This window comes from Erinaceus europaeus, chromosome 1, assembly GCF_950295315.1.
Source record: "Erinaceus europaeus chromosome 1, mEriEur2.1, whole genome shotgun sequence".
NCBI lineage: Eukaryota > Metazoa > Chordata > Mammalia > Eulipotyphla > Erinaceidae > Erinaceus > Erinaceus europaeus.
Window position 1 is genome coordinate 196,605,246 of NC_080162.1, and position 13,647 is coordinate 196,618,892.

The 13,647-nt window shown below is 42.2% G+C and overlaps 1 protein-coding gene across 4 annotated transcripts in view; it reads left to right on the top strand.

Annotated features, from left to right (window-relative positions):
* FAM135B (family with sequence similarity 135 member B) overlaps positions 1 to 13,647 on the top strand; it is a 348,640-nt gene that overhangs the window by 220,665 nt on the left and 114,328 nt on the right. For all 4 annotated transcript variants that reach the window (XM_060201007.1, XM_060201008.1, XM_060201011.1 and 1 more), the window contains one exon: positions 6,954 to 7,093. In XM_060201007.1, the coding sequence (XP_060056990.1) occupies positions 6,954 to 7,093 (140 nt within the window). The remainder of the gene's footprint in view (positions 1 to 6,953; positions 7,094 to 13,647) is intronic.

Below are 13,647 nucleotides of genomic sequence, written 5' to 3' on the forward strand. Positions count from 1 at the left end.
TGCACTAAAGATGTCTTTCAGTCCTTGCAATTCTCTTTGAAATTTTTTCTCCATGCTTTTTAACTGCTTAGTGAACTCTTCTTTGAGTTCTTCTTTCACACTTTGTATCTTCTTATCAAATTCTAAAGAAAAATGCTCTTTCAGCTCTTGCTTATATTCTTGTAATGTTCTCATAAGATTTTATAGTCTGTCTCTGATAGACTCTCTTTATCTGGAATTTCTTGGATATCATCTGATTTACTTTTCTCTGTTTGATGTGACATGCTATTTAACTTTCTTCCTCTTTGCTATCCTATGTATGGTATTGGTTATGTTGGCCAGAAGATGGTGATCTTTGGTCTTTTTTTGGTGAATTGTGAGGTGCCTCACAAAGCACCCTGCATTCCTGATACTATGGCCTATCCACATAATCATTGTTTTGTCTGAAAGATCCCCACACATTCCATTCCTTTGATATATATTCTTTCTACCCTCAAGACCCTCCCTGTGTGCAGGGTAGTATTAATCCCACCAGCTAAAACCCTCAAAACAGTTGCTAAGGAAGTTTCTACCTCCCCAGCCACCTTTTGACTTTCTCTGCCCCTTCCCTAGACATTTCCATTTCTGTCTTGCCCCTTCTGCGTCTGCCCTTTGAAAGCCTTGGCTGTCTGATAAATAAAGATATTGCATTGCCTTGCACCACGTGTTTGGTTCTTGAGTCATCTCCCTTGCATCGCTGAGTGAGTAGAAGCCCAGGATGGCTCTGGTTGATTTCTCTCCAACCCAGAAAGCACTTGCCTGGGAAGAGGCACCTCCACGCTAGCCTGACATCAAAAGCTTCCAACAAATCCCTTCCCTGCAGGTTTGTACTGACCTCTGCCACTAGAGGACGGATGCATCCTTTAACACCATCAGAATTTTCCCAGATATAAAATTCTCTTGTTAAAAAATCTTGGGAGCACGCTCCCATGCCAAAAGGGTATGGGCCAGGGAGGAGGGGCCAGCGAGGCGGTACTTCCGATCATTTCAAAATGGTCCTATCAGATCCTGTGTCAATCAAGCACTTAAAGGCGATGCTGCCAATTTTAATAATAATTACAGATGGCTCTTTTCCAAGACATGAGTTCTCCATAAAGCACTAAGTGCTGTGTCTGGGTTTCCTTTTGGATGTCAGGCTAAGGGCTGTCCTACTTCCAGCAAAAGTGGCAGACTACTGTTTTTATGAAACTTAACTCAAAAAACTTTCCTCCTATGAAAACCTTTCTGGCATCTAGGACAAGGTGTCCGGGGCTTCTGGGAATCTTGCCAGGGGCGGAAGTTACTCCTAGGATTGGGGCACTCATTACACCAATGGCCAGAAGCGCCTCACCTAAAGCAGTCCCCTTTTTGCTTCTCTAAAGCGGCGGCAAAGGCTTGTGCCATGGCTAAAGATTGGTGAATTTTAGATTTTTCCTCTTGAGTTGCCACAATCCATCTGTCAGGGTACTTGTCTTTAAGACTGAGGCATGCCTGATGAAAATCACAAAGCATCCTGTCCCAGACTATAGAGGATAGGAGAAGTAAATGGGCATCAGGATCAGAAATCTTTATCTCCAAACCTGATTAGAACCTGGTAGTGAATTTAGCTAGGGATTCATCAGGTTCTTGGTGAAGGGAGAGAATGGGGGCAGAGGCTGAACCTGTGGGGTGTGTTAACCGCGCCTACACTTGTAATGCACAGAGGCATTCCTGATCAAAACAGCTGGGGGGAAATTTCGCTTCAGACTGCTGGAGACCTGTCTCCCAACGTCCTATTCCAAAAAGGACCTCAAAAATCCCAGCTATGGTTATTATTATTATCATTGTTGATGTTGTTAGTTGTTGGATAGGACAAAGAGAAATGGAGAGAGAAGGGGAAGAAAGATAGACACCTGCAGACCTGCTTCACTGACTATGAAGCGACTCCCCTGCAGGTGGGGAGCCAGGGATTCGAACCGGAACCTTACACTGGTACTTGCACTTTGTGCCACGTGCGCTTAACCCACTGCACCACCGCCCGACCCCCGTGATCCAAGATTTAAAGGAGGTCATTCTGCTTGCCCAGCACCATACTTCCCTTCTAGAGAAAGCAAAACCTCCTGAGTCTGTCCCCCCTCTTGCCCCGATCCTGACCCACCCAAAGCCCTCTGCCCTTTGCCCAGCAGCTTTCCTTTCAGTAGACAAATCTCTTGCTGTCCCCACCACTCCGTGGCTCCTCCGCCTGCCACTGGGCAGAGAAAAGCAAAAGGGGGCTGGGAAGGTAGAAACTTCCTTTGCAACTGTTTCAAGGGTTTTAACTGGTGGGATTAATACAACCCTGCGGGCAGGGAGGGTCTTGAGGGTAGAAAGAAGATAGATCGAAGGAATGGAATGGGTGGGGATCTTTCAGGCAAAACAATGATTATGTAGATAGGGCATAGTATCAGGAATGCAGGGTGCTTTGTGAGGCTCCTCACAATTTCCCCAACCGTCTTTGCTTTCAACTTATTTGGATCTGTGGCGGTGGGTTGGGAGAGGGGAGTCTTGGGCTACCTTGTGGGCTGAGTTTTGTCTTTGTCTTAAACTCAGAGTGAAAAAAAACAGAAATGAACAGAATCCTGAGTCAAAAGATTGAGAGGTTTTAAGCTTCAATTTCTTTTGTTCGGGGGAGTCTGCTAACTGCATTACTATCCAAGATGGCGTGTGTCTGTGCCAAGTGCTGCCATCCTAGAGATCTTGTTTCACCAACCCTGTCTTCCATCCCACTCCTATTTCTCCAACTTCATGTGCTGGCTGGCACCTACCTGAGACTGTGGATTTTTTTTCAGTTGTAGATTAGGTGTCCAATTTGGTCTCATGTTGTGTTTAATAGTTGTATCGGGGAGAGCAAAGGTCTGATTGCAGCTACTCCATAAACCATGCCTCCCAGAAGTCCCCCCTTTTTCTTTATTTTTCTGGCTGTCATGATTTTTCTCATTAACTTGAGTCCCTTTGAAATCTTGTCATACCTTTCTTTATTATCATCATCTTAGTAGGTTCACCACTCCAGGCTGAATTTTCCAGATAGGAATGGAGAGAAGTGTGTGTGTGTGTGTGTGTGTGTGTGTGTGTGTGTGTGTGTGTATGTAGGGAGGGGACAACACTGAAACTCCTTTCATTGCTTTGGGGAGCAGAATCACCCTGGATTGAACAATGATAAGTGGTACACTACAAAAAGGAGCTGTTTTGCCATCACTTTTTTTAATATTTATTTTTTTATTTATTCCCTTTTGTTGCCCTTGTTGTTTTATTACTACAGTTATTATTGTTGTCATCATTGTTGGATAGGACAGAGAGAAATGGAGAGAGGAGAGGAAGACAGGGGGAGAGAAAGAGAGACACCTGAAGACCTGCTTCACCGCTTGTGAAGTGACCCTACTGTAGGTGGGGAGCTGGGGGCTTGAAACAGGATCCTTGCACCTATCCATGAGCTTTGCGCCACATGTGCTTAGCCCGCTAAGCTACCGCCCCACTCCCAACTTTTGGTTCTTGTGGTAATTTATGCAGCTACTTTTTTGCTAGACTGTGGAAGCTCTTTTTCTTCATGCCCCATTACTTTTCTCAGTTGTAAATTAGATTTAAGATGAGCACATACAACATCTCAACATAAAATAATTAGCAAAACACATGATTCTTCTTTGAGCCTTATCCTTCTTATCAGTACTGAAGTTTAAGTGACTTTCTATGAAGGTCTAGGATAACAGTGTATTTGAAAAGTGATTTAGAAGCTGGAAGACATCACATAGTAGGTCCTTATCATAAATAAGTAGTGGTTACTTTATAGTAAATCAGCATTACGATCCTTGAATATTTCTGGTATTTTTAAAACTATATATCGATAGCTAATATGTTATGTGATTGCAGGAGGTTGTCCAATATGTGTACTCAATACCATTGGTCAGTAGTTGTTTAGGAATTCTTAACGTGGGAAATGAGTGAGGGGAGACAGCATATTGGTTATAGAAAACATTTATTTGCTAAAGGCTCTGAAGTCCCAGGTTCAGCCGCCCACATCACCATAAGCCAGAGCTGAGCAGGGCTCTGGTCTATGTATCTCTCTCTCACAAAAAAAGAAATATATACATATATATAATGAATTCCAAAAGTTAGTAGGTAGATTTTTCTTTTTTAAGTAGGCTTCTGTGTGCAGTAGAAAAAAGAGAGAGAGAGCAAGAAAGATCATAGTATAATATGTATCTTTATGTTCTACCAGGGATCAAATGCAGATCCCTCATACATCTAAGGGATGGGCTCTACCACTGGACTAACTCCTTGGCCCCTTGTGCATTTGTGGTCCTGATGGTCAGCTTAATTCTGAACAGTGTGTAGAGATTAGGCTAGATTTTGAGTGTGTGGAGGTTACACATCTGTACCATTCCCTTTAAGATGTTGATACCTGGTAGCAGGTATCACATTTACCTAGAATTAGCACATTTACCTAGTGTTCAAGACAGAACATTATTCACACCATACACGATATGAGGACAACACTTTTTTTTGAGGTTTTATGAACACTATGAAGTCCTTTAAGAAGCTTTCTGGCCTTATTTTTTGCTACTCCTTGTTTTTGAAAAAAAAAAAAGTAATATTATGGAAGTCTTCACAGAGGAGGGGGCATGTGAACCCATTTAGCAGACACGATTTTTAGACAAATTTAGAGAAATTTAGCAGACACTGATTTTTAGACAAATAGCAGTGCCTACAACACTGCAGTTGATTTAAATAAAATCAGAAAGCTCTGAGGGGTTGAACAAGGTTCTTATGTGATAAACCTTCTCTCTCAAGTCACTGAACAGTGTCCCTAATAGGTTAGGGACTAATTCCTCTGTGTTGTGAAAAGTGAATGCAGTTTGGGTCAGAGTTTTGTACTTTTTTACTTATTTTTATTTTATTTTATTTATAAAAGGAAACACTGACAAAACCATAAAATAAGAGGGGTACAACTCCACACAGTTATCACCACCAGAACTCCGTATCCCATCATCTCCAGGGATAACTTTCCTATTCTTTACCCCTCTGGGATTATGGGTCCAAGGTCATTGTGGGATGGAGAGGTGGAAGGTCTGACTTCTGTAATTGCTTCCGCACTGAAACTGGGCATTGACTGATCAATCCATACTCCAGCCTGTCTCCTTCTCTAGTGGGGTGGGGTTCTGGGGAATCAGAGATACAGGACACATTGGTGGGGTTGTCTGTCCAGGGAAGTCTGGTTGGCATCATGGTAGCATGTAGAACCTGGTGGCTAAAAAAAGAGTTAACATATAAAGTCAAACAAGTTGTTGATTAATCATGAACCTAAAGGCTGGAATAGTGCAGATGAAGAGTAGGGAGGCGAGGGTCTTCCATTTTGTAGATAGCTAGTGTATTTTAATTATATTAAATAGCATATTAAATTAGCATATTTTAATTATATTCCAAAGGGCCTGTGGCTATACTAGTTTTATTTTTCTTTTCCATGAGCCTGAAATCTGATATGCAGGTGGATCCATGTTATTGTCTGGGGAGATGATGTCATGGCTAGAAGAAGAACCAGACAGCTGGATCAGGGAAGAGAGTAGCTCCCAAGTATGGGAAAGGTGTATACTTATTGTTGATTATAAACCCCCTCCATTTTATGTGATCTGGGCCCCATATTCAGCTCATGAGCCTATGTAACCTCTGCATCCCTGTAGGTCTGTAGGTCTGAGCTCATATTCTGTGGTCATGAGTAGGAACGTTCCAAGCTGTCCCAATTTCAGAACCCATCTTCCTCAGATGTAGCGTAGAGTATGTTGTCCAGCCTCTCTTCAAAGGATGAAACATTTTCTACTGTTGATCCATGTTGAAGACAAAGTCCTATGGGGCCCACAGACGGTTCTATTGTTTTGTTCCTAACAGAGATGACCAATAACAATGGAGAGAGGGCTTTACTCAAGGTCTAGACCTATCATGTCTTTTTGGGAGTCTCCGGACTCCCTAACTAGGGCCCCAGCTAATGGGGTGGCCTGATAGTGACTAAAGAGTCATCATTAAAGTATACCAGTCTCTTACCCTTATTTAGCTTTTGCAGTCCTTGCTTTGATAAGGTTAGCTTTAGAGTGAGTAAAGGAAGTGGAATAGGAAGTGGGTGAGGAGGGTATCTAAGTCGAAGTAGACACTATTTCATTATGAACTTTATACTGACTCACGACCGACTATTGTGTACTTTTGCTTTCAGGTATATATTTTGCCCTAATTAATGGATACATGTGAACATATGCTCTATCTCATGGGACCTGCTCTATATGTAGGTTTTGGAACTTTGTTAGGAAGTGAAGCACCTGGAATGGAATTAGAGAATCCTATGAAAGGAAAGGTCTCACCTGATTAATGAGGCTGAAGGGTTGTCATTCTATGACTGCCGTCTCTGGACACAGTCTGAAGTGAAGCATACCAAGGTGGTACTCATTGTGTTGATTAGTTTGGTATCAACAGATGCAGTATCATTTGGTATGAATTGAGAGACGCATGCAATAAAGTGAGCCCCACTCTAGAGGTTCCAGGACTGGGGAAATATAGGCTCTATAGAGGAAGTGGGAGGTTCCTGTTGTCTTAGGGTTTAAGAAGGCAATAAATAGATAGTTATTGTTATAATCACATTATTTGGCAATTGGGTTAACTTAAAAAAATCCCATTGTTAGGATCTGCTGTATCATATACAACATCACCATAATTTATGTCCTTTGACATTATTTTTATATAGCTGTGCCCCCGGTTGCTTCTGTTCTCCCTGGTCTAAGCTTTTAAGAGAGTCAACATATCGAAGACTCAGCTTACGGTCTGTGCATTAAAAAGTTTGAGACATTCAGTCAATTTGTCCCCTCCAGTCAGAGCTTTCTTTCAGCTGAAATCACCTGAAGATGTTGTAAAGTAGTGGACAGGACTGGAACTCATGATTCTTATTGATTCTTGCTTTGCAGAACGCAGCAACCTGCATTCAGCCTGTGTCCATGAGAACACTGTGCATAGCCGGATCTTCCAGATCTTATACAGGAATGAAGAGGTGCCCATAAATGATGCTGCAATCTTCCGAGCTCATTTGCTCTTAGATGGTGAAAGGGTAAGTATCGTGGAGTGTGCCAACCGTGCAAGAAGCTGTTTAGACTCCCTGAACACCTAGATGTGACAAAATTTTCAGTCATTTTTAACTATATTTAATGGGGGGAAAAGAGAGATAAAGAGAGGGAAAAGAGAGAAAGACCAGAGCACCACTGATTTGTGGTGTTGTATGTGGTTGAATGAAATTTTTTTCGCATAACCATTATGCGCTCTCTCCAGTGTCCTCAGTCATTCTTAATTCATTAATCCTTCAAAGATTTATTGAACAACCACTAAGGCCCTGCACAGACTAGAAATAAATTAGTGACAATATAACTCGGCAAACGGTCTTGCACGTTTTATCACTGAGTCTTCCCACTGGTCCATGTTCAGTTTTTTTCTATGAGATATACACACAAGAACCGTAAGAGTATGAATTTGCATTCTGTGTAGAGAATGCTGTGAACTTACAGCTGGATCTCTTGTCAAACCAGCTTTGCAAGTCTCAGTATAATATTAGGATAGGTATTCAAATAATCAGTGTGCCAAGAGTATAAATTCAACACAACCTCCGTAAAGATTATTCCCTGGGAGGCAGTGGTATGATAAACAGAAGAGGTCTCATTAGGAAGATGACCTTGAGCTGGGCCCACATAATGGGGAGACAGGAATCCTGGGAGGATCCAGCAAGGAGAAAGGTGAGAATGAAATTGGTATTATCCAGGAAAAGCAGTCAGAACAAGGTGAGTCACACAGTTATTGAAAGGAGAAGAGCAGATGAAGAAGCAGGTGACACCAAGCTTATAAAGCATTTCAGCCTTCCATGGCAGAGAATTTATCCTCTGTCAGTCATTGAACAACTTTAAACCATTCATTTCATCAGATGGGTGAAATGCATGTTTTATTTTAAATATTTATTTATTCTCTTTTGTTGCCCCTGTTGTTTTATTGTTGTATTTATTATTATTGTTGTTGTTGGATAGGACAGAGAGAAATGAAAAGAGGAGGGAAGACAGAGAGGGATAGAGAAAGACACCTGCAGACCTGCTTCACTGCTTGTGAAGTGACTTCCCTACAGGTGGGACTCAAACCTGGACAGGATCCTTACACCAGTCCTTGCTCTTTGCACCACATGTGCTTAACCTACTGCGCTACCACCCAGCTCCCACTTTTCAATTTTAAAAATTCACTTTCTTCTGCTGGTCTGCAAGCTCAGAGCAAGTGTTTCGGATCTCTCTTTGTACCCTTAGTACTTGCCATAGGACAACATTTGAGATACTTAGCAGGCTGTAGGGACAAAGGAACCCTCCTGCACTGCTGGTGGGATTATAAATTGGTCCAACCCCTGTGGAGAGCACTCTGGAGAACTCTCAGAAGGCTAGAGGTAGACCTGCTCTATGACCCTGCAATTCCTCTCCTGGGGACATATACTAAGGAAGCAAACACACCCATCCATGTTCATAGCAGCAAAACTTGTAATAGCCCAAACCTGGAAGCAACCCAGGTTTCCAGCAACAAATAAGTGTCTTAGTAAGTTGTGGCATATATATTCAATGGAATTATACTCAGTTATTAAAAAGCTGAATTTGACTTCTTCACCTCATCTTGGATGGAGCTTGAAGGAATCGTGTTCAGTGAGATAAACCACAAAGAAGAAGGATTAATATGGGATGATCCTACTCATAGTCAGAAGATGAAGGAAAAAAAAGAAGAAGGAGGAGAAGGAGAAGGAGAAGGAGAAGGAGAAGGAGAAGGAGAAGGAGAAGGGAAAGGGGGAGGGGAAGGGGAAGGGAAAGAGAAGGAGGAGAAGGAGGAGAAGGAAGAAGAAAGAAGGAGAAGGAGAAGAAGAAGAAGAAGAAGAAGAAGAAGAAGAAGAAGAAGAAGAAGAAGAAGAAGAAGAAGAAGAAGAAGAAGAAAGAAGAAAGAAGAAAGAAGAAGAAGAAGAAGAAGAAGAAGAAGAAGAAGAAGAAGAAGAAGAAGAAGAAGAAGAAGAAGAAGAATGGAAGAGAAAGTATAACAGAACTTGGACTAGTGGGTATATTGCACCAAAGCAGAACTTGGGGTCAGGTGGGGGGGGGGAGTGTTCAGATCCTGGAACATGATGATGGAGGAGGACCTAGGTGGAGGGGTTAGAGTGTTATGAGAAACTGAGAAATGTTACACATGTACCAACTACAGTATTTTACTGTTGACTGTAAACCATTAATCCCTTTCTGTTATAATCTAACTTTCTATTGACCATGTTGAACCCCTTCTAATGCTTCTCAGTATCTGCTGTCTGCTTTCCACTCCTGCTCTGTGCCCCTGAGGTGATGGCATGCAATTACCAGTAGCCTTCTTACCTGCTTCTGTGTGAGTTCAACTTATGAGAGGAACTGCTAATGACTGGAGTAAGGAAGAAGGTGGGAACTAGCAAATTTGATCTGTTTTCTTCTGATCTATTTCAGAGGGCCAGCAGTATCCTATGGTGTCTTGGACCCGCATATAATAGTTCTAATGGGCCAATAGTCTATATGTTTCCAACTTCTTGGTACTTGAAATTAAATGTGGTGAAAATACTAGTTTATTTACTTATTTTTATTTATTTATTTATTGCCACCATTGTTATTATTGAGGTTCAGTGCTAATACTATGAATCTGTAGTTTCCAGTGGCCTTTTATTTTCTATTGGATTTGACTGGACATAAAGAAATTGAGAAGGGAGGGGAGCTAGAGAAGGAGGAAGATAGATACCTACAGACCTGCTTCACTGCTTGTGAACTGTCCCCCCTGTAGGTAGGGAGCTGGGGATAGAACCTGGATCCTTCCACTCAGGTGATATATGTGCTGAACTGGATGTGTCACTGCCCAGACCCTGTGGAAATGTTTATATTATGGAAATGAGTCATCTGAAAATAGAGTTTTTAAATTTTCTCCTAGAAAGCCTATTGTTAGCCATCACCAGCATACCACCCTGTTCTTGTCCCAAAAGCCTCTGCTCCATTTAAATTATCTTCAGTTTAAAAATAACTCCCTAATCTTGACTCTGCTGAGAGTGATGAAGAAGTCCAGTGGTTATTAACCTAGACTACTGGGCCTCCTCACACCTTAGTGTCCTTAAATCCTGTGCACACTGCTGAAAACTTTGTTGAAATGCACTTAGATTCCCTTACTTTGTGCCATCTGTTTTCTCTCTTGATACTTTTTGATGAACTTACTTTAGGAAAACATACAGAGGCTTTTACAAATATAAGAAAAACTCTCTCTCTCTCTTTTTTTTTTTTCTTGCCTCCGGTGTTGTTGATAGGGCTCAGTGCCTGCACTACAAACCCACTGCTCCTGGCAGCCATTTTTCATTTATTTAATTTTAATTTTTATTTTTATGCCTCCAGGGTTATTGCCAGGGCTTGGTGTCTGCACCATGAATCCGCTGCTCCTGGAGACCATCCTCTCCCCCCTTGTTGCCCCCATTGTACCACCACTGTTGTTATTGTTGCCACCATTGGACAGGACAAAGAGAAATGGAGAGAGGAGGGGAAGACAGAGAGGGGGAGAGAAAGACAGACACCTGCAGACCTGCTCCACAGCCTGTGAAGTGACTCTCCTGCAGGTGGGGAGCTGGGGGCTCGAACCGGGATCCCCAAGCCAGTCCCTGTGCTTAGTGCCACGTGTGCTTAACCAGCTGCACCACTGCCAGACTCCCTGTTTTTAAAATTTTTTTATTGGATAGGACAGAGAGAAACTGAGAGTTGTGTGTGTGTGTGTTGGGGGAGTAGTATAGGGGCCAGTTCTCTGTCATTGGCTGGTGACCACAGAGGAGGGTAGAGACGGGCCACCCCAAGGGTCCTGAGGACACTGCTGATGAGGGCAAGCCCGCATAGTAAACCACCACTCTAGGAGAAGCTTCAGAGAGACAACTCTTTTATTTGGGGTTACAAGCAGGTAGATCTACTCAAGGGTTAGGAAAAGGTTAAGGTAATCATTAAGCCACATACTCAATACAGGCTTAAGTCTTGACCTATCAGGTGTTTGTTCATTTCTGGGAAGTTAAGGTCTGGTCATGAGCTCACCATGCATAGGGAGGCTCTCTCTAAAAGTGAATCACAAGCATCTCAGGGCATGGGGAAGGGGGCAGTTAAGCAAAACCAGGATATTTGCAATGGGTTTCAGTTGGCCTTATTTGGTAATTTATGGCCTTTGTTCAGAGGGAATGAGGAAGAATGTGCAAAGAAGTTCCTGGTCTGGAGAAGTCCATCCATCTTAAGGTCATGAGTTTGAGTGACAACCTGTGAGGAGGGTCTTGGAGTCAACCCTCTCAGACTCTCATGGAGACAGTGGCCTGGATTTCCCAGACAGTGGGCCTTTCCTCACAGACTACCGGGCCTCCTTATACCTTAGTGTCCTTAAATCCTGTGCACACTGCTGTAAAACTTTATTGAAATGTACTTAAATTCCTCACTTTGTGCCATCTGTTTTCTTTCTTGATACTTTTTGATGCACTTTAGAAAAATATACTGAGGCTTTTACAAATATATATAAAAAAATTCTCTCTTTTTTTCTTGCCTCCAAAGTTATTGCCAGGGCTAGGTGCCTGCACTATGAATCCACTGCTCCTGACTGCCATTTTTCATTTATTTATTTTTAAAATTTTATTGGATAGGACAGAGCGAAATTGAGACTGCTGGAGGGGGAGGTAAGGAGAGAGAGAGAGGAGAGTGACTTGCAGACCTACTTCACCACTTGTGAAGGGAATCCCCCTGCAAGTGGGGAACTGGGGACTAGAACCAGGATCCTTGTGTGGGTCCTTGTGCTTTGTTCTCTGTGCGCTTAACCTGGTGTACCACCACCCAGCCCCCAGAAAAACTCTCAATTAGACTCAGTGTTCAAATTCTGCTTTTCTGTGTCCTAGTAATATAAGATCTTTTTAGGGTTGGGAAAATAGTTCACCTGTAGAGTGAACTTGCTTTGCCACACATGAGGATCAGGTTTGAGCCTGGCCCTCACTGCACTGGAGGAAATCTGTTGTTATTCCTTTGGTCATATCCAGGAGGCATGTTGATCTCAAAGACTGCTGAACAGAGTGTTATGATTGGTGATTAGGTGGGGCCCCAGCCAGGAGGAGCAGTGCACCTCGGGTTAAGCCCACATAGTACTAAGCACAGGGACCTGGGTTTGAGCCCCTGCTCCACACCTCTAGCAATGACGCTTCACAAGAAGCAAAGCAGGACTGCAGGCATCTATCTTTATCTGTCTGTCTGTCTGTCTGTCTATTTATCTATCTTTCCCTCCCCTCTCAATTTTCTCTCTGTCCTATCCAATTCCTCCCCTCTCAATTTTCTCTCTGTCCTATCAATAAAATGAAATAATTGGCTTCCAGGAGCAGTGGATTCATAGTGCTGGAACAGAGTCCCAATGTTTACCCTGGAGGAGGAAAAAAAAAGGAAGAGAAATGGGTGTTAACATTACTCTGATATCTAATCCCATCTTAATTTCCTAAAATTCTTGCTTTGTCCCCTAAAAATTGCAGACATTTTCATTATAATTATCCCTAACACTGAGTTCTATCCTATAAGGATAAGGATTTATAAGGTTGTAAGGAGTCTTTGTTCTGAGTCTGGCAAGGGTGTGTTTGACTGTACTTATTGCTTCCTTCAGTATAACAATAAGTTATCTTTTACAAGTCAACAATGTATTATCGTATTGAGTGGGAGATGTACAGCACAATGTTATATTTAATTGTTTGACCAAAATCGGGACAATTAAATTTAATTGGATGTGTTTACAAATGGATATCTAGAGTGGATAGATTAGCCTTTTTCCAGCGACTTTCTTCTTGCTTATAACAATTAAATTCATGTTTATAGCCATGATTGTATTCATGTGCGGTCTAAAGGCACCCTTGTGGACAACAGACAATCAGTAATGCTCACAGATCATACTTCCACCATGCATTCTGAATGCCATGGGATAGGCAGATATGAAAAATAGCATTCAGTCCACACAGTGACGACACAAGCAAGTGCCAGAGGTGACCATGGACAGAGCAGATGGCAGTTGAGTTCACTAGTTAGGGTGTGTGAGTAGTCAGTTCCAGAAGGAAGCCAGCGTGGAAGTATGTTGGTGTTTAGTTGCACATACTCTTTGTAACTCCTCAGAATATTTTAAGAATCCGTACAAAATGCACAGACTAGTAAAAGAGGAAAATAGTGAGGTCATGGGGCAGAAGGAACATCTTAAAAGCTTGAGTTAAGTAGAAAAAACTAAAATGTACAAACATTGTCCTGGGTGTTTGCTGAGAAGCCTTACTGGGCCCAGAGCCTAGTGAAAGGAATATTAAGTTTGTACTGCGGGACTCACTAACGAGTTGGGTTTGGGAAACTGATTTGTTAATGTTGACAATATTTCTTAATTCAGCTCTGTCCACACTAACTAAGAAAGGATATGTACCATGACAAGTCATGGGCTGCTATACAGTTTATTCTGTAAACTCCATAGTTTCATTTTCCTGGTATTTAATTACCATCTGTAAAACCGCTTCCCAGAAGGAGTCAGTTAAGTTCATCCAACAGAGTGCACACTTTAAAAAGATGTAGGACT